We start from the raw sequence: 26,908 nt of genomic DNA on the forward strand, positions 1-26,908 counted from the left end.
TTCATAGAGTGGCTCTCTTTATGCCATTATTCACAGCCCCAGATTATTATTAGCATTGTGAGCAATATCCCTGGAGTTATAGTTTTGAACTCAGAGAATTTGTTGGTTTGTATTAACTCATGCAGAATAGAAATTGTATTTCATAATTCAGTTGTGGAAGGAAAATAGGTTTGTTTATTTATTTATTTATTTATTTATTTAATTGGATTTGTATACCGCCCTTTCCCGAAGGACTCAGGGCGGTTAACAGGGTAATTAAAACAAGAAATACAAAAATTAAAAACAATTAAAAAGATTATAACAGTCCCTGAAAAAGTAAAAACCCCCAATTAAAATTAGAATTAAAATTCTCAGCCTGGGCCAGAGAGCTCGAAGAGCCAGGTCTTCAGGTCCCGGTGGAATGAACGGAGGTTGGGGGCAGTCCTCAGCTCCATGGGCAGCTGGTTCCAGAGGGCAGGCGCACCCACTGAGAAGGCCCTCCCCCTGGGTGTTACCCACCGGCAATCTTTTACCGGCGGCACCCTGAGAAGACCCTCCCTGTGGGAGCGCACTGGACGAAGGGAACTTGATGCTGGCAGCAGGTGTTCCCTCAGATATCCCGGACCCAAGTCATTTAGGGCTTTATAGGTCATTACCAGGTTTGATGGCAACATATACCAGCTATAGTGAATATTACTTTAGGTGACCATAGGTGCTGCCCAATATTCAGTGCATCAAAGAACTGGATTTTGGAGCACGAAAATGGAAAGAAACATTTTAAAAAGTATTGGGTATGTAAAGAATGAAAAGGGGCTGTTTTGTTTTTGATACACATAAAACAGTTGTTTTAGAAAGAAGTGTATGTATGCATGATGGGGGTGGGGTAAGAAGACATGGTTGGTGAACATTTGCTCTAGAACCACAGCAGTTGCTTTCTTCAGAGCAAATAGGTTGAGGGTAAGACCATCTCAGTGAATCATCTTTCTCTGGAAGCCTTTACTTGCTTTGCCTGTTTCTGCTCTAAGTGATCTTTGATTGAACTAGGCTTATCCCAGCGATTTCTTCCTCCACTCTAGCCAGATTTCAAACATTTCCCTGGGTAGTTTGGCTAGGTCCATGTTTCTGCCCTATTCTTGAATAAGGAAGAGAAAGGAAGTCACCAGACAAGCAGCAAGAATGCTTGAAAATATCTTCTCTACTGGCCAATACTGGACATGACCTGAAACTGCCAAGCAGAATCTCAGAAAGGGAGAGATGTGGCCTCCAAGTGTGATAACAGGGAAATATAGTGAGAATATTGTTGTTATAAGAGTGTTGTCTTAGTTACTCCTATCTTTTTAAAGGGGATCTTTAAGAACATGGTTTGCAGTGTTTCACCAGCTGCACAATTTATCAGTTGTTGGAAAAGCCTGGAGGGGAAAAAAGAGGAGGATCCTTGTTAGCCTTAAAAGGGATCTTTAAGCAAATGTTTTGCAATGTTTCACCATCTGCACAATTTATTGGAAGAAACTGGAGGATCCTTGTTAGCCATCTCCATCTCAGAAAACAGAAGAGCCCAACCCAACCAGGGTAGGAAAAGCTGCTGTTGCCGATTTGCAGGGCGCTGTAAAGGGAAGTGGGAATGGGCACATCTGCACCAACGGCTGTACTCTTCCTACCTAGGGGGACCTCACGGAATCTAGGGCGGGCGGGAGAGGCTGCCTCGAATGCGTTACCTTCGTTCCTTGATAGAAGTCGTCTTTTGACCGCGACCCCATGAAGGGGAATTGCATATGCGTGTGCGCGTCGATCCCGCCGGGAAGCACCAGCTTGTCCGTGGCATCCAACACCTGGACTCCGTCGGAAGAAGGCTGGAGATGAGGCCCCACCGCCCGCACGACCCCGTCCTCGATGTACACATCGGCCACTTGCGAGACGTCCGCGTTCACCACTTTCCCACCACGGATCAAGAGTTTCTGCATGATGGACCCTTCTGCGGGAGTTTCTGCTCGCTCAGTCGCCACGGGGAGACTTCCGCCGAGCCGCGTTTTTAAGGTTCCCTCTCGACTCCGCCCCGCCCCCGGGAGAGGGGCTCCCCGCCACCTCCCCTCCCTGGCGGCATCTTCTAAAGAAGGGACTCAGATTCGCCCCTGCGCCCTTGCCAAAGGCCACTTGGCGCATTCTTGCGCCACAAGAAGTGGGGGTGGCTCTCGAGGCGCAAACCGATCCCGGGTCATTAGCTGATTGGCCGTCCGGAGGAGTAAAGGTCTCATGATGATAAAGACCCCCCCACCACCACCACTGTACTAAACCCGCGAATAATTACTGTGGAATAAGAATAAATAAGGCACATCAAGTAATTAGCATTACTGCCCAGGGATTTCTTACTGAATCTGGTAGCTTTTTAGTGAAGGAAGGCATGGAGACATTTCCCCCACTCCCCCCAAAATGGCACATTTGGGATAGTCCCTTTTTTTAAAGCATAATTTCGCAAAAAAAAAAAAGTTTTTGTAAAATTAGTTTTCCTACTTTGTCCTGGATTCTAACTCCATAACTGCTAGCCAGGCTTGCCAGCTAGGGTTGGATTGCCACTATATGGAGGCAAAGGCCATTCTTTCCTTATTGCCAACTAGTGGTGATCCAGATTTTTGCAGCCTAGATGAGATAGTCCTAGATTTGGGATTACAGCTGTTGAAGTCACACATTTTATTTATTTATTTATTTATTTATTTATTTATTTATTTATTTATTTATTTATTTATTATATACCGCCCTTCTCCTGAAGGACTCAGGGCGGTGTACAGGGCAATAAAAATAATAATACATTAGTTAAAATAATATTAAAACCCAAACCCATCAGGCCAGGCCGGCTTGTTCGAATAGATAAGTTTTTAGATCACGCCGGAAGGAGCGAAGGTGAGAACCATTTCGTTGGTTCAGTAGGGGAAGGGAAAGGTGTTCTAACCTATGAAATACCTTTAATATAGAATAGATCCTCCTTTGAGTGAGGTTTGACTCTTGGTGAATTGTAGACCTTTCCATGTAATTGTCTGGGTAACAATATAAAAGGGGTCCTTAGTGCTCTCTCAGCTGGGTTGTTTTCTTGCAGACATTACCCAAACATAATCAGTGCTATAAGGAAGTGGGATTTGCTCCCAATTTATATTCCAGTGGATTGCCCTGTTAGTGTTGGTGGGAGTAGTATGATAAGGTTGTTAACTGTTAGCAACACTAACCCCAGAGGAACAATATTCCCAAACCAACTAACCCAATCCTAACTTCCCATTTCACATATGGTTAACCTATACTGTATTACCATCTGCTGAGTCACTGAACTTTTTCTCTCTCTCTTTTTAGTTTGTTTACTTTTCTGATAAGAAGTTGAAATTTAAATACTTTTAATGTTTGGTCTGCAAATATTCAGTGGCCTTGTGTCTATGGAGAATCTCGGTCATCCACTTCAGCTATCTCAAAGGTTTTTTTTCCAAAAGGTAATTGGACTGTTTTTTCTTTGAGGAAGAAGGCGTTGACATTCTGCTCCTCATCCAAGAAGCTTCATCAAGCTTGTCACAACTGATGAAGCTTCTTGGATGAGGACGAAACATCTTCTTTCTCTAAGGAAAAACAGCCCAGTTGCCTTTTGAAAAAAGCACTTTTGAGATTCAGTGGCCTTGAACTCAAAAACACTTTCCTCTTAGGTAATGACATTTACAAAGTGATAAGGGAAAATGAATTGATATTTTTGAGAAGTAACAGCAGAGATGAGGAAGAAAAAAACGTATTCACAAAATATCAAATTGCCATAATGCTACCCTTCTCCACCTGCAGTGATGCTCTCTATTGTCTCCCCTAACTTTAATTACTTAATGTAATTTTATAACGTGTGGGCTATGACCAGCGCTTTTTTTTTTTTTTTAAAAAAAGTGCCGGAACTCAGAGGTGCTGTCACTGGGAGCAATGCCAGTGTCTTGCTACAGCGTCACCACCCGTCCTTTGCACCCCCGCCTCTGCGGCTCGGAGCCACATGCTGCGGGGATTCCCCTCCCCGCAGTTGCCACGCCGCGGCCTGTGCTGAGCCCCCACCCGGGGCTGCTCTGAACCCCGACCCAGAGCTGTGTTCCTCGTGGCAGTGGTCTCCAGTGCCAAACAGCCTCTTTCCAACCACATCCAGAAAAATTTGTAACAAACATTGGAATTCTCAAGGCCATGTTTGGTATTTCCCAGCAATCTGTTACTGGAAGGAAAAAGCAATCCCTGCTGTGTTACTGATCCCAAAGAAGCATTTGCATGTATGCAGGTATCCTTAGGGTGCCTTTATGGATGAGAAATATTGGTTGCAAAGTTGGCATTTCTGGATGTAATACAAATATTTTGGACTATTTTTGTTTCTTTGCATGTTTGATATTTTTAAAAAGGCATATGCTACTGACTACACTTATGCACATATGTAACATCTTTTGCTAGGATACATGACCACTGCTTGTCCAGAATGTGAAAAGGGAAAGATTGTGACTAAACAATATTTTAATGTACAGATAATATCACCAGAAATTATTTTAGCCTTTTTAATAAATGTTATTGATGTTAAGCTCACCATGGAAAACATCATATATTGTTATATATCTACTAGGTTAATTATTTAAAGACTGAAGTGCAACATAACTAGATTCCAAATAATCTATTTTTCAAAACACACAACAGTCCAAACAGTAAAAGTAAAGTCCAAATTAAGAATATTTCATTCTTAAGAATTGTTTAATTTAAAGTGGTTTAGTTGTAATAGATGGTTATAGATTCAAAATAGTTTTCAAGAGTGTACAAAAGATACCATTTTTTCTAGCATCAGCTAAATTAGACATATTACATTGAGAAAAATGTTTCTCATTTCTTTCCTGTTACCTTTATTGATTTCATTGCAGAGATGTTAACATAGGAAATAAATTATTTTGTTATCTAATTTTACCTTCCAAAAGACAGAAGCAGATGAAAAATGTGAGGTTCTTTCCTGTTGGCTTTTTTGAATTAGCTGTTTTAGATTCTAAAAGTTTAGTTCCTAAAGAAGTAACCCTGTAAATAATTTTAATGTCCTCCTCTAGTGCAGGCTCTTTTATGACTCGTGGACTTCAACTCCCAGAATTCCTGAGCCAGCATGGCTCAGCTTGGAAACCTCTCCCTTTCCACTCAGCATGGTTGGCTCAGGATTTCTGGGAGTTGAAGTCCACGAGTCATAAAAAAGGGCCAAGATTGCCTAGCCCTGCAATAGGCTTTCAGAGGGAGGTATTTTTTTTTGCAAAAAAAAAAAAAAAGGTGCCGGAATGTCGTTCTGAGCGTTCTATGAGAAAAAAAGCCCTGGCTATGACTATCCTATGGTTATTTTTACAATGGCCAAAATGTAAGCATTTTTCATTAATAAATAGAATTACAGTTAGTTCTTGAACCAAAATTTCTTACTAAGCAAGGTGGTGGTGAAGTGAGTCATGCCCAGTTTTATAATATTTTTTTTGGTCATGTTTGTCAACCAAATCACAGTAGTTGTTAAATGAATCACATGGTGGTTAAATGAAGGTGGCTTCCCCCATTGACTTGGCTTGTTCGGAGCAGGCCAGGAAGGTGGCAAATGGGCAATCACATGACCTCAGGACACTGCAACTGTTGTAAATATATGCCAGTTGCCAAGCATCACAAATTTTGATCAACTGACTATGTGATGGTCATAAGTGTGAGGACTGGTTAGGAGCCATTTTTTTCATTTTTTTCAATGTCCTTGTAACTTTGAATGGTCCCTAAACAAATAGTTGTAAGTTGAGGACTACCTATAATGCATCATTATAGAAATGGCCAACAATTTTAATTTAGTTTTCTACAGATAATCACAACTTAATTATCTACTAAATCATACCAACTTTTGCTGTATTCAGCTCAGGATGGCCTATTATCTACCAGATAAAAACAGAGAAATCTCTAAATGTTTTACTGTTATGGTAGGAAGGCCTATCTCTTTATATGCTTTTGGAAGGGTGGCTTTTCTATGCCAACTGTAAATAAATTAAATACAACAGAAGGCATATAAATTCAATACATAAATAATAAATTTTGTTTTTGCTACAACAAATAAGGGTTCAAATCAGTTCAAAAATTCTCAGTTAACAGTACATTTCCCAAATGTTCAGTTTCTTACAGACCTGCCTAAAACAGCCATTTCTGTAATAATATGTTATATAGATTTATAATATATATAACATTTATTTATTTATTTAATTTAATTTTTATACCGCCCTTCTCCCGAAGGACTCAGGGCGGTGTACAGGGCAATACAATAAAATACAATATATAAAAATTAAAAGAAATATTATATAAAAATTAAAAAAAAATATTATAACATAATATATAATCTGTAATAATGTAATAAAATTATGGTCATCTATAACACCTCTGTCTCTCTCCCTGAACTATAATTGCAGTCAAAGCATTTGTGGTAAGCCACCTCTATTACTGCAAACAGGTCTTTTCCCTCTTACTTCACAATGCCGGGCTATTAAGGTCATCGGAAAGAATGCAGCTAGTTTGGCAAGCCTTATCTTTGACTGAAAGGTACTTTGCTCTTTCTGAAAAATTTGTCAATTTCTTTGACGGAAAATTTATTTCTCTTCTTTTCAATTTCTCCAGTACACAAAAATGGTCTGCTTTTGACAAATCATTTCCCTTTTAATTACTACACATTATGCATAGAAAAATAATGCTATTCTATGTAAGCCATATTAATAATTTATTTCCTGCCTCTATTATGTTTATAAATAACTCAAGGAGATGAACATACCTAATACTCCTTCCTCCTCCTATTTTTCCCACAGCAACCACCCTGTGAGAGGGGTTGGGTTGAGAGAATGGCAGGCCCAAGGCCACCCAACTAGCATTCATGCTTAAGGTGGGACTAAAATTCCTGATTTGGTTCTAGCATGGTGTCTTAACTGTCACTGCCTTTTTTTTTTTAGTTTTGCCAGCTGCTCATTTCTATCTGTACATTTTCCCCTGCTCTCTGCACCTGTGTTACTATCTTATCATGTAACCATAGTGAATCTCACATGTCCAGCCATGTTATGGTTTCAAACTGTTTTGTGCGCATGCGTAGAAAAAGTTTCCCACAGTTACTCGTCTACTTCTTTTCTTTCTCTTCTGCCTGACGAGCGAATGTAGTCAGTTTAGGTCTTTTGTTTTCTCATTAAAAGTTTTACAGTAGAATATGCCTCGGATTTCTTTCTTTGATGTTCACCAGGCGAATGAACCACGGTCCATCCTCCTCTGATAGGAAGTGTAATTCTTCTGTGACATTAACCACTAGACCCAACTGGATCTGTTGTTGACTCTTATGGAGAAGTTAGCAGTTAAGTAGGTGAATAATGATTCTGACAGCACAGCGACTCTGAACATAGCATGGTAGAACTGGGTAAAGGGTTTATGCAAAGAGATATTCCCTCCCTAAATTGTCCCCCTGCTATAAGGCTATAAGAGAGTCAACACACAATTTCATACAAGTGTGCTGCACGATCAAGACAAGAACTGGTTCTTACCTAATGTAGTTCTTCCAGTGGTCATTCCTGCTCACTGGTGAGGCATCTATGCAAAAGCCCATTAGAAACCTTACAGAACTAAATGGCAGGAGCCCTATCCTCCAAGCATACCATAAAATTATAGTCAGCTTCTGCTAAATGCTGTTTTTAAGATAAACACAGCAGATTTGAAGAAGCTATGAAGACTTCATAGTCTCAGGTTAGCATTATAGGTCATGTGAATGCACAGATTAACATTCAAAGGCCCAGGAAATACAGTTCACTTCTTTGCTTAAGTGTATAATGTTGTCTATACATTTTGGAGTTTGTTAAAGGAGACCCCTTAATACTGCTTTGGAAATTTTTTTAATCATCTCTGTGAATAACACACACTGGTGAGTAGTAAAATATAGTTCTGGCAAAATGATACCATAAAATCTAAGGAAATGGCAGTTTAATAAGACATCCAGGGAACAAAGCCATGTTTCCATTGGTGTTAAGGAATTGGTAAAAATACAGGAAATAAGTCATAATTCAGATGGAAGGTAAAGTCCAACCTTGGAAGGAAGTAAATCTTAAGATCAAGAACTTTGTAATGAGCAAAGTTCTCCAGCTCAAGTAGCCAAAGTTACAACAAAAATTGCATTTCCATTGGTGAAGGGTTTGGGATGGCAGCCACAAACTCAAAGGATTTCAATAATAAAATAGAGCAAGAAGGTCCAGGCCAGAAGTGGTAGAGACACTGGAGAGTAGAGGCATGCTAAGTCTTTCATGAAATATTTTATTAGCAAGTTAGGGGGGGAAAACAGCCTAACGACAGAAGAGGCCTGTGAGATATGTTTTTACTTAAAGAAAGAGGCAAGTTAATGAAAGAGAAAACCCAAAATGAGATGAATCTGATATTACAAAATCAGATGAATCTGAGATCTTTACTGGTATAGTGGAGGATGGAGAGCCATTACGTCTTTCTCTGTAAAATTGGATGGAAAATTATTTTTCCACATCTAGAATGTATGATTGCATCTAAAGTTGCAATCTTATGCATGCTTACTTAGTATGAAGCTACTTAAACAAACAGGAAGGGACTTACATGTATAGGATTGCACCGAATAACTTGTTTACAATGCAGGATAAACCAAATGTCTTCTTCTTAGAAACAAAAGTGGTAAGTCTAGTCAAGCCAATAATTTGATTCTTTTCTTGAAATCGCTGAAAATGAAAAGTTTTAATTCTAGGCATTCCTCTTTTGCAATACAGGGAGTGCAGAATTATTAGGCAAATGAGTATTTTGACCACATCATCCTCTTTATGCATGTTGTCTTACTCCAAGCTGTATAGGCTCGAAAGCCTACTACCAATTAAGCATATTAGGTGATGTGCATCTCTGTAATGAGAAGGGGTGTGGTCTAATGACATCAACACCCTGTATCAGGTGTGCATAATTATTAGGCAACTTCCTTTCCTTTGGCAAAATGGGTCAAAAGAAGGACTTGACAGGCTCAGAAAAGTCAAAATTAGTGAGATATCTTGCAGAGGGATGCAGCACTCTTAAAATTGCAAAGCTTCTGAAGCGTGATCATCGAACAATCAAGCGTTTCATTCAAAATAGTCAACAGGGTCGCAAGAAGCGTGTGGAGAAACCAAGGCGCAAAATAACTGCCCATGAACTGAGAAAAGTCAAGCGTGCAGCTGCCAAGATGCCACTTGCCACCAGTTTGGCCATATTTCAGAGCTGCAACATCACTGGAGTGCCCAAAAGCACAAGGTGTGCAATACTCAGAGACATGGCCAAGGTAAGAAAGGCTGAAAGACGACCACCACTGAACAAGACACACAAGCTGAAACGTCAAGACTGGGCCAAGAAATATCTCAAGACTGATTTTTCTAAGGTTTTATGGACTGATGAAATGAGAGTGAGTCTTGATGGGCCAGATGGATGGGCCCGTGGCTGGATTGGTAAAGGGCAGAGAGCTCCAGTCCGACTCAGACGCCAGCAAGGTGGAGGTGGAGTACTGGTTTGGGCTGGTATCATCAAAGATGAGCTTGTGGGGCCTTTTCGGGTTGAGGATGGAGTCAAGCTCAACTCCCAGTCCTACTGCCAGTTTCTGGAAGACACCTTCTTCAAGCAGTGGTACAGGAAGAAGTCTGCATCCTTCAAGAAAAACATGATTTTCATGCAGGACAATGCTCCATCACACGCGTCCAAGTACTCCACAGCGTGGCTGGCAAGAAAGGGTATAAAAGAAGGAAATCTAATGACATGGCCTCCTTGTTCACCTGATCTGAACCCCATTGAGAACCTGTGGTCCATCATCAAATGTGAGATTTACAAGGAGGGAAAACAGTACACCTCTCTGAACAGTGTCTGGGAGGCTGTGGTTGCTGCTGCACGCAATGTTGATGGTGAACAGATCAAAACACTGACAGAATCCATGGATGGCAGGCTTTTGAGTGTCCTTGCAAAGAAAGGTGGCTATATTGGTCACTGATTTGTTTTTGTTATGTTTTTGAATGTCAGAAATGTATATTTGTGAATGTTGAGATGTTATATTGGTTTCACTGGTAAAAATAAATAATTGAAATGGGTATATATTTGTTTTTTGTTAAGTTGCCTAATAATTATGCACAGTAATAGTCACCTGCACACACAGATATCCCCCTAAAATAGCTATAACTAAAAACAAACTAAAAACTACTTCCAAAAATATTCAGCTTTGATATTAATGAGTTTTTTGGGTTCATTGAGAACATGGTTGTTGTTCAATAATAAAATTAATCCACAAAAATACAACTTACCTAATAATTCTGCACTCCCTGTAGGTTTCTACATTTTTAAGTTATATTAGCCTAATTCTATGTTAAGTAAAAACGACCTGATATTTAGCTTCGAATATTAAATAATGTTTGAAACTTAGCAGCCAACTTTGCAATTAGAAATCTTGAATCTGATTTTCAAGAAACCACTCCCACCCCCAAACATGAAGCATTCTGAGTACTCTGTCAGGGGTCTCCAACCCCACAGCCCACTACCGAGCCACAACCTGTTTGGAACTGGGCTGTACAAGTGGAAGGTAAGCCCGTATGCATGCACAAAGTCCTCTCACATGAGTGGCAGGTGCCCACATCCCCTCTCACACAAATGGAGCTGTGCTTGCTTGCATTAGCCCACCTTCCACTCCCAGGGAACTGTCCCCTGCCCCCTGCCAGGCCACCAAGCTAGAAAGGTTGGTAACTGCTGCTCTATGTCCTGTTCATATTTAAAAACTGAGGTAGAAATTTTTGCTGGCTATTTTGGAGCGTGGAATTAATTAAACTGATATTTTCTTGTATGAACCCTATCCTTGTACTTTTGGGAAAAGAGAAATCCACATTTTCTCAATTTTCTCATTTACTGAGAAAATATATCATTCAATCATATGATAACATCAAAATTTTCAACTTACTGAAAAATGATCGCACTTTCCAGTTTAATTTTATATACAAATCTTTCTACTTGTGTTTTCTTAAAAAACACTAGCAGAAAACAGATATTTTGGTTTTTCTTTAAAAAGTATCTCAATACATGACAAGTTATTTTTAATGTAATATATCTTAAAACATGAGGGTTGTTTTGATAGCATAACAAGAATTCCACAAGTCTTTAAACATGCTTTAAACTGACATTCAGTAATGTATGTAAAATTTAATAAATAGGACACAATCATACACAAATACATTTTTCATAATAAATCAGTAAGCCTACTTAGACTGCCCAAGTATAAATATAACAGCAATTCACAACCTTTGTCTTCTCAAAAGATTCATTTCTTGGTATCATCAAGAAGTAACAACTACCAACTGACCATTAAACTGGAAACTCTTTTTTTCTATTGCTGATATATTTTGCACTAACAATGGGATGTAATAAAATAAAAACCTAGAACTTTTTGTTGTTTTAAAGCAAGTGCTGATACTACACAAACTAGTTTTTAAATACAGTGAATAAATAGGAAGTTAGTAAAGCAAATTCAATTGTATCAACAAACCAAGGAAAGTTAGAACCCAAGAACAGAGTTATGGAAATATATATTCATTGTTGCATTAAGAGGCTAATATTTAAAGTTATAGTGCATGTGCACTAATTCCTTAGAGACCTTAATACAGGTTTAGTGCAAATCCCTTCAGACTGAACAAATTTAAACTCTATTAGGGAAAGATCCATTGAAGTTTTCTAAGGTTATGTGTACCTATTTCAGCTTCTAAAAAAACACATTATGTACAAGAATCAAATGCATATTTATCTGCTTTAAGTATCTATCTACAAAGATAGATGAAAATTTTCTTTGAATTTTTACACCTTATTTGGTTGTACCATTCTAGACCAACTTATTAAAGTTAATGTTATAAAAGCTACAAAACATTTTTTTGCCATCAGTTTCTGCCATTTCAACATTTACAAGAAAAAGAAAAAAATAAATACAGTGTAGTGGGGAAAATCCATCCTTGGGGGGGGGGGGTAGTTAACTAGAGAACATTCAGTAATTTGACAATATAAACCACAAGAGTAAAAAATAAGAATACTTTCAGCAACAATTGGCATTTAGTATATTGTATTAAATTAAATTGGCAATTTACACTGGATTTGATTTTAACGTGAAATAAATATTACGTACAAAACAGTCTGACAAATGGGAGTGAATGGTAGGCAGCCAAAAGTGTGGAAGAGCAGCCATGTTCCTACTGTAAATTACACAATGTTAAAACTATCTGAAACCAAGGACCACTTCCTAGATAGCTCTATTCTTCTTTCTTCCAGAAAGCATGAGTAAGGAACTGGTGATAGAGGCATGCTTTTACAACACTGAACGTGCACACGTACAGGTATGCCAGAAACTTGCATGCTGCAAAATTCCACCAAGTTCACAGGGTTGGTGATATGTTTTATAAATTTGAGACAACCTACTCTCTGTCAACTCCTTGCACAGGCTTTAAGGAGTCTAGTAGAAAAAGCAGTACTAGGAAAAGCTCTCAAGAAAAAAGACCCTTAAAGGGTAATAGTTAACAACAGCAACAACAAAACAACCATCCTAGCAACAAACATACATTATGTATGCAGACTGGTAACAATCTTTCTTTGTTGCAACAGATTCATTCAGTCATGCACAATCAAATTTGGAAGTCATGTGAGTTGCCCTGGAATCTTTTTGAAACAAAAATCTATTTTTTTTCCTTAAAGAAGAAGTACAAAAACCAATCACCATATTGCTCCAACTTGCAGACACTTCCACTCATTCAATTAATACTTAACAGAGTAACAAAGCCTCATCATCGCTACTTTCATTTTTCAACACAACTTCTAAGCACGAGTCAGGTATCTGAGCAGTGTGTACTACTCCACAGCGCTCACAGGGGCCATCTTGATTAGAGGACTGTACTCCACTATGTGTTGCACTGTATGGCTGTCGAAGCCCTTGTCCCTGATCTGAAGTGAGATCAAGCAGAGGTTGTAAAGAATCATTCACATCGAAGTCCGATGCTACATCAGAAACTGGAATTAGCATTTCAACGTCGTCATCTTCATCTCTTCCTTCACCTATTCCATTATCAAGCTGTCTCAAAGGGCTTTGGTTCTGATTAACTGGACTTGATCTTCCTAAGGTGAAGCGTACCCAACGTAACCCTTGAGTCATTCGACTTAACGCACTAGAAAACTGATGGCGTCCTGGACTAGAACTCGGAGGTTCCATGCTTGCTGGTTCTCTTCCACTGTCTGTACTACTGCTAGTATTCTGTGTTGAGGAAGTTCCACAGAAAACAGTTGCTTCCACAGCTGTTGCAGGAGGGACTTTTTGAGGCAATGTAGCAGCAACACCACCAACTGCACCTGTTGTGTCTCTTCGTTCGGTTTCTGTGTCAGTATCATCGGATTCCACTGAAAAGAGGCTTCGGTGTGAACTATTTCTTTCTGCTTCTCTGTTACTGTTCTGGCTGGTAAGATCATCTCCGTCTGATGACACCAATGACATGGATGCAGAATGACGGGATCTTGCAAAATTAAAGATTCGGTTCCAAATAGTACTTGACCGGCCAGCAATTGGAAATCTAATAGAGGTAAATCCAAGCTGAGATCTCACTGCCAGTCTCAAATTTTCTAAGACCGAGGCCTGAAAAACAAACATAGGTAAACCTAGTGCTATAAAGAAAAAGGTAAACATGAATGTATTGGTTTTAATTTATTTTTTCTGCAAGTCACTTTTCACTAACATGGAACTAATAACTGAATCTGAGCAAAAGAGAGAAGAGGCAGCCAAGAAGCCTGCTTTTGCTAAAAATGCCATGAGTACAAGTATTAAAGTCATGCTGAAGTTTGAACTTCTACTTCATCTAAGTATGGTCTTTCAAAAGAAAATATCCCCTACTTGTTAATAGGCAAACAGTCTAGAGTGGACTTCATGCTGCATTAGTTTTAGTTTCATAAGCAGCTTGAAACCCAAACCAGATTGTTTCCTGAATTGCTACATATCATCTACTTGAAAAAACAAGGCATATGTTTGAGTGAGTCATGGACAAATGACTCAGCCCCACTGTGGACCTCAAAAGAGAATTTTAGACGAGGCCTCCAAGATGTCAAGTGGAATATCAAGAACCTTGAGACAGGCTCACCAGTATTCCAAGATACTGGGGAATCTTCAAAGTCAGAATACAGACCCACTAAACATTGTGCCAGAAAGAGGCAAGAAGATACATGGATTTGTCCAAGCCTTATTATTTCGGTTCTTTAGTTCAACACACACACAGGTTTGGTAGTCGATTTAATTAATGGTGCAACTCTTATTATTTTACATATTTAGACATTACTGACATGGTGTTGTGATAATATTTGAAGAACTACTTAGAAATTCCAAAAAAAATTGGACATGGTAAAAATTTCTGGCATGGAGTCTAGTGCAATACTTTGTCAACAATAACATGTGTCCCAATTAAATCATTACAGTGATAATATAACTATTATGCATATGAAAATGTGTATAATTACATAATGACAAACAGTTCCTACTGACTTTATCTTTATTCGCTTCACATACCGTATTTTTAGGACCATAAGACGCACCGGACATAAGACGCACCCAGTTTTTAGAGCAGGAAAACAAGAAAAAAAATTCTTTCTCCTTCTCTCTCTCTCCCTCTCTCTTTCTCTCTCTCTCCCTCTCCCATTGTCCCTTCCTTCCTTCCTTCCTTCCTTCCTTCCTTCCTTCCTTCCTTCCTTCCTTCCTTCCTTCCTTCCTTCCCTCCCTCTTTGTCCTTCCCTCTCTGCATTAGAGCAGTACCCGCGGAGGCGGCCCTGCAGCCCGGCTTTCTCTTGCAGAAAGCAAGCTGAAACGGAGTAAGGGAAATTGCCAGAAATGCGAATCGGCCGATCTCGCGCTCCTGCAAACTCCTTCGCTCGGTTTCAGCTTCCTTTGCTACAAGAGAAAGCAAGCTGAAACGAGGCAGATTGCAGTAGCGCGAGATCAGCCGATTCGCATTCCTGGCAATCTCCTCACTCCGTTTCAGCCTGCTTTCTCTTGTAGCAAGGGAAGCTGAAACCGAGCGAGGGAGAGTGCAGGAGCGTGAGATCGGCGTTTCTCAGCACGTGCCGATTCGTGCTCCACTTGCAGAGGTTGGGGCTGGCCATACGGATCACCTTCGGACCATAAGATGCACCCTCGTTTTCCCCCCCACTTTTGGGGAAAAAAGTGCGTCTTATGGTCCGAAAAATACGGTACATTGAACTGTTTACACAAGTACCGAAATCAGAAAAGTAAAGAAAAATCACTGTGCTTTAAGAATTAAGGACTTTGGCACAGAAAGATTGTTAAGCAGTAACTGTGTTGAAATATAAAACTAATGTGTGATAGATTTCTGCTTTCCATATTTTTCCCCAAAGACTCCACAGAATTTATACTGAAACTAGTAATTAGAGAAAAGAAGTTATTTCAACATACTTTCAGGACTGTATGGAATATTTTTTGAAAATGGGAAGAATTTTCAATGGAAACTGAAACACAATAAGCAAGCACTTGTGAAATGCAAGTAATCAAAAAACAACTGTTAAGTGTATAATGAGCAGAACTATTACTCATATGTGTAGTGTATGTAGGATACTCATTCACAAGGTAGTATCCAGGTGCAGTTTGTGAATCTGAAATAATTTTCAGGTTTATTTCAGAAATATTTCAAGAACCCATGAAATGTAACTGTTTCATATATTAAACTGAAGCAGCCTGAGTTTTATGACCAAAACTGTTTGATCAACTTTGTATCTCTGTAAAAAAAATCCTAATCTTGTGGCAATTAGTTTTAGCAAAAATATTCCCAAACTAATTAGTTTGAAGAGAGGGAGACAGGATAAAAGAGATGCTGGGTTGGATCTAAAGGATCCACTGTGTCAAAAATTATACATCTGACAAATTATATATCTCATTCTCTTCAAGGGAAATGGGATGTTCAGAAATCTGAAATGTAAATAAATATCATTTGAGTCTAGAGAACCCTGTTGTAGTAAGGAGCTGAACTAAATAAAATAGTGCTTGATTTTCCAGAGCAACCAATTTATAGTTACCATAGAACAGGGGTCTTCCAACTTGGCCCTTTTATGACTTGTGGACTTCAACTCCCAGAATTCCTCAGCCAGCGTATATGCTGGCTGAGGAATTCTGGGAGTTGAAGTCCACAAGTCATAAAAGGGCCAAGTTGGAAGACCCCTGCCATAGAGGTTCTTACCTGATTTGGTGAACAAACTGGGAAATCTTCAACGGGTGGAATTAGGCCTTGTGCAATCAACTGTCCATAAGAAGGAGGTGCTTCTCTCCTCAGTAATTCTGCCTCAACTCTTGACAGTTGTGTCTCAAATGACCTGTCAAAAATAGAGTCATGCTATATGGAGTCCAACTCACTTGTTTCAATATTCATATAACAGCAACAACATTTTATGTTATACTGTGTACCTTTTGTGCTACTCTTGGACTGCAACTGCCAAGAATAAAGACCTGTCCTCTTTTAGTCTAAGACATATTTGCACACTGATGGTGCAAGAATAATTATGAGAGCAATAATAATTTCATCAAAGGAAGAACTGACTTTGTATAAGCCTATCCAGCTCAATGTCTTATTTTTTCATGTATTTCAAGCAGTCAAGTTTTTTTTTACTTCTTCTTTAACAAATAACATGTAGAATTCATCAGGGATACACTATTTTATATATATACATTACAGGTAGGCCATGACTTACAACCATAATTGACCCCCAAAATTTCTGTCTTAAAGTAAGACAGCTTGAAGTGAGCTTTGCCCCATTTTATGACCCTTCTTCCCACAGTTGTTAGTAACACAGTCGTGAAGTAAATCTGGCTTCCCCCCACTGACTTTGTTTGTCAGGTCGCAAAAGGTGATCCATGATCTCAGGACACTGCAACCCTCATAAATATGAACCAGTTGCCAAGCATCCGAATTTTGATCACGTGACTACGTGGATGCTGCAACGGTCATAAGTGTGAAAAACGGTCATAAGTCACTTTTTCAGTGAATGGTCACTAAATGAATGGTTGTTAAGTCAGGGGCTACCTGTGTAATATTTTCAGACAAAGAAAAAAAACCCAGCAGTTTAAACTTTAAACAGGTTGCTTACCTTCGTTCAAACATTCTTAATGAATACAGTTTACAAGTACATCCCAATGCAATGACAAGAAGCAACCCACAGATAAGGCTTCCAATGACAGCCGCTGTAATTACTCTGGTGGGCACAATCACTGGACAGTTCTCTTCGTCACTACCATCCCCACAGTCATCTTGAGAATCACACACCCAGCTTTCAAACACGCAGCGATTATTTTTGCAGTGAAAGTTGCCTGGCTGGCAAAAGAAGCAATTCTTTTCATCGGAACCATTGGGACAATGATTTTGGTAGTTGCAGCGATCAGAGCGTGGGTAACAGACACCATTTCGGGAGCACGGAAATTCTTCCTTCTGACACATGGTGCAGTTGGTTTCATCCCTTCCATTTGGGCAATGCCAGTAGCCATCGCAACGCTGCTGCTCGGTGTAACATCCCCAATTTCCACCACAGGGTATTTCCCACGGCAGACAAAAACCGTCTACTTGGTATGTAGCATTAAACCCTCTTGCAGCATTTACTTTGTCAGCACAAAAATGCACTCTGATTTGACCAGAAGACGAAACCACTGTAAGAGGTGCATGAGAGTCAAAGGCAGTTAAAACACGCAAGAGCTTGTGTGCATTTTCTTCTAGTCCATCGTATATTTTGACATAATCCCCATAACCAGTACCATCAAGTTTAAAGTCAGTGAAACGCAAAATAACTTTGCGGTGATCTCCTGTATCTATCAGCCAAGTGCAATTGCTCCCTGGTGGATAAAAGTCTGGATAATTAGGAGAATTGAAAGTACCATAAAAATATTTTAGTAACTGCCCACAACTTGGCATGCCACAGTCTATTTCATCTCCTAAATCAAGACAGTCAAGATTTCCATCACATCTTGAAGATTCTGGAATGCAAGTATAAACATTGAAACGTGAGAGACACTGGAACTGATTGTATGCACATGGCGGGAAGGGAGCAGCAGTTGGTGGACTAGCCTTGGGGCATATTTCTTCATCAGAATTATCTCCACATTCATCCATGTCATTACACTTCCAAGATTCCGGAACACATTTCCCATTAGCACAGTGGAACTGGTTACAGTCACAACTCAATTCACTGGATTTCCCTGAAACCGATATATTTAAGAAACGTTTAATTATTTAACCACTTTCTACCATTACTACTTTCTAATTTTACACTAGCTCCATGTGTCTATAAGGTAAACTGTAGAAAAAGGAACTGGAGTATAAAGACCTGGTTTTGTTTCTGCTTACTCACATTTCTGTGGATATCTGAGGTTTGGGAGGCCGTCCTAAAATAACTAGGTTCCCCTAAACTTTTGCATGCTTGATGTAACAAAATCAAGAATAGAATCCTTTTCATGACTCTTGGCCAGATGGAGGGGTTAGAAACTAGCATCAACCGTCAGCTCTACAAGGTATATCCAATCAGGAAACTGACTCTATGTGAAGAGTAGAATTGCACTTTATTGAATGTAAACTTTATAGCACAGAATCTAGCACTTATGGGCTTGATTGGGTTTTCTGTCTCTCAAATGCTCTGCTCTTCCCGTCTACTGCTTAATGTATGCTTCAGCACTTGCTGTTTCCTAACCGCTTCTCCAAGGGGACTCTAAGGCTCCCTACACATTATTTAGATTTAGATTTTATTAGATTTATATACCGCCCTTTCCCGAAGGACTCAGGGCGATTTACAGGGCATTTTAAAATCACATCAATATAAAATACAACGTTAAAAGAGAATTAAAAGATTAAATTATCCCTGAAAATAAAACCCCAGTTAAAATTCTCAGCCTGGGTCAGAGAGCTCAAAGAGCCAAGTCTTCATTATGAGGAGATCCCAGAATGAAAAATCACTTTTGTTTCTAAATGCTTTATTCCTGTTCATATGTGAACAGTCCTGTAACTTAATTCTGACATAATTAAGAGCCATTTTGGTATAATGGTTAAGGAATCGGTCTAAAAACCAGGAAACTGTAACTTCTAGTCCTGTCTTAGACAAAACGCTACCTGGAAGACTTTGGGCCAGTCACTCTCTCTCAGCCCTAGAAAGGAGGCAATTGTAAACTATTCCTTAAACCTTGCCAATAAAATTGCAAGGACTAGTTGAGGCAGTCATCAAGAGTCAAAACTGACATAAAGGCACAAGAAATTAAATATCCATAATTAATAAAGCTTTTACTAATTAATACAGGATGATTGATCTGGAAATTGTATTAAGCAATTTGATAGTGCTGGCTACTGATATATAATGTAAGTTCAGTTACTTTATTTTGTTTCACTTTGTTTCAGAAAGGCAGTTAAATATTTTTCAGAGAATATCTTCACAATATTGCCAAGATTAGGTACTCTTTCTGAGTTGTAGATCAACTATTAAAAATGCCTAACAATCCTCAAATGTTTTTAAAATAAAAAAGTAAAAATAATAATTACTTGTTAGCAGATTCTCCATTTTAAACACTAGAAAAATTGCAGATTTCTATCATAAAGAGGGTCTACATATAGACTAAAGCCAATGATAACCAAATTAATTGGGTTTGGACTTAGCCATTGATGTTAACTGAACCATTTTTGTTTGTAAATCATAGTTTGTGAATTTGTATGCTGTGTAATTTGATAAATGCCATTTAAACAAAATCATGGCCTAGTGACCTGTTTGACTCTAGTCATTACACTTTCCATATAAAACTATACTGACCCCACATTCTACACAAATGGGTAACATATCGATTATACCAGGGGTAGGCAACCTTGGCTCTTTTATGACTCATGGACTTCAACTTCCAGAATTCCTGAGTCAGCTATGCTGGATTATACCATTTTTAAATTTAAACATACCTGCAAAATAAGTCAATCTGAAGCCCTTTCGTGATATGATATCATCTGAATGAAATCTGATCCAAACGTGGTCTTGTGAAGAAATATATGGAGATGGAACAGAGGATCCACATACTCTGTAATTTTCCATGTTTTTGTAGGTCCCTATTGTTAAGGAATCCGAACTGCATCGTCGTGATCCCTGAACATCAAAATCCTGAAAACTATGAAATAAAAAAGAATCTTCTTTTGTTAAGAATTACCATCGCTGTTTAAAAGGCAATTTCATACTCGTTTCTGATGAAATTTTGACATGACAGTGTTTAACAAGGCTTAAAGAAATGTTTATAACATTGTCACAAGATTATGTATGTATTTTATTAAGCAAATTGAAATAGCTGCCCACTCACATATAGGTGAGTTTGGGTGGCTTACAAAATTTAATGATTTACATATATTCTATAAAATAATTAATACATTTATCTTATTCAGCCATTTGCCTACTTTTTTGAAGGGAAAGGAAAACCTTTGAAAGCCCTACCAGTTTTAAACTAAACAACTGCATACTATAATACCTAAAAAGAATCTGTATCTATCAGTTTTTTCTGTCATTATAAAAATATAGTTATTCCACTTCTCTGGTTTAATTGAAAACAGAGCTTATATGAGGGAAATTAACTTGTCAAAAAAGCAAGATAACAGGCAGTATATTCCTTTCTTTCTTTTATCCATCCTAAGCAAGCAATCTGTATCTATGTCAGAGACTGGATAGCCTATAATTAAGAACCATAGCAAATTTTATATTCCTTCTTGTGCACAAGGTAGATGAATTGGAAACATTTTTCAATTTTGTTTCACCTTGTAAGTTTTGAAAACTTGTCACATCCCTTGCAGCAAGTTAAAAATTTATACAATGTTACAATAAATAAGCACAGGTAAGAATGGAAAATATATTCAGTATAATTACGATTTTTTTGCCTAATGAATGTAGTTTGTTCAAAAGATTTTGCTACTTTGAATGAAAAGACTCCTTGCCACAAAGAAACTGCTTTCAAAACAAAATTGTGATGGGACATGGAGAAAAAGCAAAAGAAGTACACAATGGCCAGCTTTGCTTGATCTTTTACAAATATTTACCTTATAAATTTTACTTCTTGGCTTATTAAACTCTGCTACAGAACCCAATACCCAGTCATGGCCGAAATTGTTGACACCCCAGAAATTTTTCCAGAAAATCAAGTATTTCTCACAGAAAAGTATTGCAGGAACACATGTTTTGCTATACACAGGTTTATTCCCTTTGTGTGTATTGGAACACAACAAAAAAGCAAATTGGACATAATGTCAAACAAAACTCCAAAAATGGGCTGGACAAAATTAATGACACCCTTTCAAAATTGTGGATAAACAAGATTCTTTCAAGCATGTGATGCTCCTTTAAATTCACCTGGGGCAAGTAACAGGTGTGGGCAATATAAAAATCACACCTGAAAGCAGATAAAAAGGAGAGAAGTTCACTTAGTCTTTGCATTGTGTGTCTGTGTGTGCCACACTAAGCATGGACAACAGAAAGAGGAGAAGAGAACTGTCTGAGGACTTGAGAACCAAAATTGTGGACAAATATCAACAATCTCAAGGTTACAAGTCCATCTCCAGAGATCTAGATTTGCCTTTGTCCACAGTGCGCAACATTATCAAGAAGTTTGCAACCCATGGCACTGTAGCTTAATCTCCCTGGTCGTGGACGGAAGAGAAAAATTGATGAAAGGTTGCAACGCAGGATAGACCGGATGGTGGATAAGCAGCCCCAAACAAGTTCCAAAGGAATGCAAGCTGTCCTGCAGGCTCAGGGAGCATCAGTGTCAGCGCGAACTATCCGTCAACATTTAAATGAAATGAAACGCTATGGCAGGAGACCCACAAGGACCCCACTGCTGACACACATAAAAAAGCAAGATTACAGTTTGCCAAAATGTACTTGAGTAAGCCAAAATCCTTCTGGGAAAACATCTTGTGGACAGATGAGACCAAGATAGAGCTTTTTGGTAAAGCACATCATTCTACTGTTTACCGAAAACGAAATGAGGCCTACAAAGAAAAGAACACAGTACCTACAGTGAAATATGGTGGAGGTTCAATGATGTTTTGGGGTTGTTTTGCTGCCTCTGGCACTGGGTGCCTTGAATGTGGGCAAGGCATCATGAAATCTGAGGATTACCAAAGGATTTTGGGTCACACTGTAGAGCCCAGTGTCAGAAAGCTGGGTTTGCGTCTGAGATCTTGGGTCTTCCAGCAGGCCAATGACCCCAAACATACGTCAAAAAGCACCCAGAAATGGATGGCAAGAAAGCGCTGGAGAGTTCTGAAGTGGCCAGCAGTGAGTCCAGATCTGAATCCCATTGAACACCTGTGGAGAGATCTTAAAATTGCAGTTGGGAAAAGGCGCCCTTCCAATAAGAGAGACTTGGAGCAGTTTGCAAAGGAAGAGTGGTCCAAAATTCTGGGTGAGAGGTGTAAGAAGCTTATTGATGGTTATAGGAAGCGACTGATTTCAGTTATTTTTTCCAAAAGGTATGCAACCAAATATTAAGTTAAGGGTGCCAATAATTTTGTCCAGCTCATTTTTGGAGTTTTGTTTGACCTTATGTCCAATTTGCTTTTTTTCCTCCCTTTTTTGTTGTGTTCCAATACACACAAAGGGAATAAACCTGTGTATAGCAAAACATGTGTTCCTGCAATACTTTTCTGTGAGAAATACTTGATTTTCTGGAAAAATTTCTGGGGTGCCAACAATTTCAGCCATGACTGTATGTGAAATTATAGGAAATGTTATTGGGCTTCATTTTTACTTTAGGATTCCACATTCTGTCTTAACAATGGAATGATTTGTATCTGAAAGTCTAGTATAAGGATGCTTTTTTAAAATAATCAAGCGATACTGATAAAACCTGAAGATAAGTGTAACTAATCAAAGTATTTGTAAAGCTCTTAATTTTCAGTACAGAAGCATCTAACAAACAAGTTTAATTTATACTTTTCACATTATATCCCTAAAATATATATAAGTTACCTTATTGTAATAATTTCTCCTGGATTTGCCTGGATATACCAGCTACAATTCAATCTAGCGGGATATTCAAGCGGCCAGCCTGGGCTTGTAATTATCCCACTTGGGCCTTTAATTTGTTCTGGAATATCTCCACAACCTGAAAAAATATGTAGTTGATGTTACTAGTCATAGAGTATTCTGTTACTTAAGTTTAAGTGAAAGAACATTTGGAACTGAACCCTTCTAGTAGACCATCTTGCTACCTGAAGCCAAACACATATCTCCAGATCTCTTATACAGAATTAAAGGTAAAGGTAAAGTTTCCCCCGCACATGCATGCTAGTCGTTTCCGACTCTAGGTGCTCATCTCCGTTTCAAAGCCGAAGAGCCAGCGCTTGTCCGAGGACGTCTCCGTGGTCATGTGGCAGGCATGACTAGACGCCAAAGACGCACGGAACGCTGTTACCTTCCCACCGTAGTGGTCCCTATTTTTCTACTTGCATTTTTACGTGCTTTCGAACTGCTAGGTTGGCAGAAGCTGGGACGAGTAACAGGTGCGCACTCTGCTACGCAGCACTCGGGATTCGACCCGCCAAACTGCCGACCTTCTGATCAACAAGCTCAGCGTCCTAACCCACTGAGCCACCGCGTCCTTATACAGAATTAGAGGTTACCAAAAATAACATTTCTCTACCCTGGTGGTAACTTTCCACTATTATCACAAGTGAATAAAACTCATAAATATTTAGGTGGTCATTTTTGATTTTCACAGAAATGAAGCTATTTTTTTTTACAAAAAACATTAAAATTCAGATGAAATGTTAGCATATTATAATAATTTTAAAAGGAACATATATGTAATTATTTAAACAAAACAAAGGTGAAACATGAAAAAGAGAAAGCAAAACAACAGTAAATTATTATATTATACTTTGGAGTATATTCTTGCACATATATAAATTCATATAAATGTTTTAGTTAATTTCAGTAAAAAAGTAGCTTTTATTATAATAATCCATATAATCTACAAAGGTAAGGAAATTGTTTGTAAGTCACAAATAGTATCAGATTTTCAATCCAGTATGTTAACTAATCATAGGACATTAAAACATGTTTTAATTTAATATAATTTTCATTGCATCTCCAACATGAACTATTTAGTTTTTTTATATAAGTGTAATAGAATCTGAATAACTCTGAAATTTTATTATTTTTGTTGCTAAATAGGCTGAATACTAAGATATACAGCATTGTTTTGACAAAAATGGGATCTCCAATGTTCCATTCAGTTCTTAAAAATTTTGCATAAATTGCTTAATCATTAACAAGTACTTATAACGACTATTTGCAGATTTTTAAATATCTTATAATTACATCTACTAATTTAGGTATCATTTAAATGACTGCTTCTAATAATTTAAGTGTCTCTAAAGGTAAAAATGTCACTTGTCCAGATTAATATGTCAAGAGATATTGTTAGAAGGCAGCAACAGTTACCGTAAATGATATTTATCTTTTAAATGTCAGTACAATGTATAGCTATTGTTATCGTTTAATCCCATTTATATCCCACCCTTCTCCGAAGACTCAGGGCGGCTTACAATTTAAAGCACAAATCAATGTGCTTAAGCAGGCATATACATAGAATGAAGGCTACTGCTAAGCTTGTAAGCTGCCCTGAGTCTTCGGAGAAGGGCGGGATATAAATGGAATTAAAATAAATAAATAAATAAATTAAAATATAGGCATATACATAGAATGAAGGCTATTGCTAAGCACATTGATTTGTGCTTATTAGGGCTTTTGCCCCCCCCCCCAAGCGGCATTATTACAAAGTCAGCTTACTGCCCCCAACAATCTGGGTCCTCATTTTACCTACCTTGGAAGGATGGAAGGCTGAGTCAACCTTGAGCCTGGTGGGATGCGAACCTGCACTAATTGCAGGCAGCTGGTGGCATTAGCCCACTGCTCCACCAAGGCAAATACTTTTCAAAACTTTATACAAACTCACATACACAAGTACTCATAAATGAGATAAATATAGTGAAATACATTTAATATTTCATTTATTTATTCTAAAAAGAACAAGAACAGAAATACAAGACCTATATGATAAAAGAATAAAAAGAAAAAGAAAATGGAGTGAAAATTAATCTTGTTAACAAAATAAATATAAATGCAGCATCTCCCTATTACATATGAACAATGTAAGAACCAACACCGTATGATGAAAAATACAGTATGCACAAATATAATATGGTAAAGGTAGCAGGCTATAGGTAAATCTCTAGAAAATTGTTTTATTATAAAGCTGAAATAGGCACATGGTATAAAGTAAAGAGGTTTATGCTCATCAAATATGATAATTACAGGGATTTTTTTAAAAAATGCAAGCCTTAAAAAATTTAAAACTCAAATTTTTGAAAAATATATAGCAATTATTTGAGTTTATATTTTTTTTGTTTAACTACCCATTAGGTGGTGCTCTTATGCTACCATTTTCAGGGAACGTCTGTAGTTATTTACATATATTTAATCTTTCTTGGAATTCATAATTTGAGCTAGAACAGATGATTTCATCTCCACATTAAGTTCAACAAACCTCAAGACAAATCACTTCCCTTCCAAAGAATTTTGAAATTATAATTTAAAAACTGCAACTGTATCATTAATAGTTGTTTTTAAAAATGCAATTAATTCCTTCAAAAACAGAAGTTTCTCAAACATCATTCTCCCAACAGACCCTTAGTAATAGAAACACTGAAAAAAAACCTCAAAATTATTTATTTTGTTTTTATCTTTTAAATGGTAAGTTACCTCTCATTTTGTAAAACCCTTAAGTCTAATTCAAGCTACTTGCTTATGAAACCCAATATGGGCAGAATATTAAATGCTTTAGATAAAACTTTTGGTAGGAAGATCTTTCTGCCTGTTGAGGGCAACAGATGGAATGTGGTTGAACTCGTCTAGACTCAGAAGCTGTTAGCTTTTGGATGGGCTTCCTATAGGAAATACCAAACATAGGCTTGAGAAAACACCCTGAGAGAAGCTAAAGGCAAATTACAAGTCCATGACATCACTAAGACCTTAAAGCAATAAAGCCTTAAAGCCATCACTATGTTTTTTCTGGGATCCAAGTCCATCTAGGGTAGCAGTGATCAGACATCTGAGCCTCCAGCTGCTATTGGAACTTACCCAGGAATTTTGCCACTAAAATCTCCCTGTCTGCCTTTAAGAGTAGGCATTGTCTAGTGCCATTGAGACAGAAAAGAGGTTGCTGACTCACTTCTGCCCATCTCCTTAGAGCAGAGCTTCCCAACCGGGGGGGGGGGGGGCGAGATGATATTCCAGGGGGTGCAAAAACGTAGAAATCTCAAAATTGTAGTGTATATCCGTAATTCGTTGCCGTTATTTTGAACTTTTGTAAGGGGTGCGAGAATATATCACAAGCTTTCTAGGAGTGCGGGGTATAGAAAAGATTGGGAACCACTGCCTACAACAAGCCCTGTCAAGTGCAATATTATTGGGCACTGCACAAACTAATTTCTCATGAGATGGGTGGCTATATAAATTTGATAAAACAAAATATGGAACTGAGGATCTTGGGAACACAGAAGCAAAACAATGCAGGAAGAATTCTAAGTACAAATAGATTCAGAGCTAGAATGTGGTCTGATAGGACAGGGCTTTTCAACCTTTTCACCGATTGTACTAATTTTTCAATATGGCAACATTCGAGTACCACCAGTTACCTAGCAAGGTGTCAAAAACTTGATGACCAAAAAAAATGGGAAAAAGTAATAAAGTACAGGTAGTCCTTGACTTACAATTTGTTTAGTGACTGTTTAAAGTTGCAACGGCACTGAAAAAAGTGACTTATGACCATTTTTCACATTTA

The 26,908-nt window shown here is 38.2% G+C and overlaps 2 protein-coding genes across 2 annotated transcripts in view; both read right to left on the bottom strand.

The window, feature by feature from the left end:
* Window positions 1–1,940, bottom strand: part of DPYS (dihydropyrimidinase) — a gene marked incomplete at both ends in the record, with an annotated part of 37,703 nt that extends 35,763 nt beyond the window's left edge. The window contains one exon of the mRNA XM_083360334.1: window positions 1,695–1,940. Coding sequence (XP_083216460.1) covers window positions 1,695–1,940 — 246 coding nt within the window. The remainder of the gene's footprint in view (window positions 1–1,694) is intronic.
* A 9,158-nt stretch (window positions 1,941–11,098) lies between these two features.
* Window positions 11,099–26,908, bottom strand: part of LRP12 (LDL receptor related protein 12) — a 39,528-nt gene continuing 23,718 nt past the window's right edge. The window contains exons 3-7 of the mRNA XM_083358963.1: window positions 23,032–23,167; window positions 19,983–20,185; window positions 17,152–18,250; window positions 16,248–16,380; window positions 11,099–13,648 (exon numbers count right to left, since the gene is read on the bottom strand). Coding sequence (XP_083215089.1) covers window positions 12,788–13,648; window positions 16,248–16,380; window positions 17,152–18,250; window positions 19,983–20,185; window positions 23,032–23,167 — 2,432 coding nt within the window. The 3' untranslated portion in view covers window positions 11,099–12,787. The remainder of the gene's footprint in view (window positions 13,649–16,247; window positions 16,381–17,151; window positions 18,251–19,982; window positions 20,186–23,031; window positions 23,168–26,908) is intronic.

This window comes from Vipera ursinii (assembly GCF_947247035.1).
Source record: "Vipera ursinii genome assembly, chromosome: 3".
Classification (NCBI taxonomy): Eukaryota; Metazoa; Chordata; class Lepidosauria; order Squamata; family Viperidae; genus Vipera; species Vipera ursinii.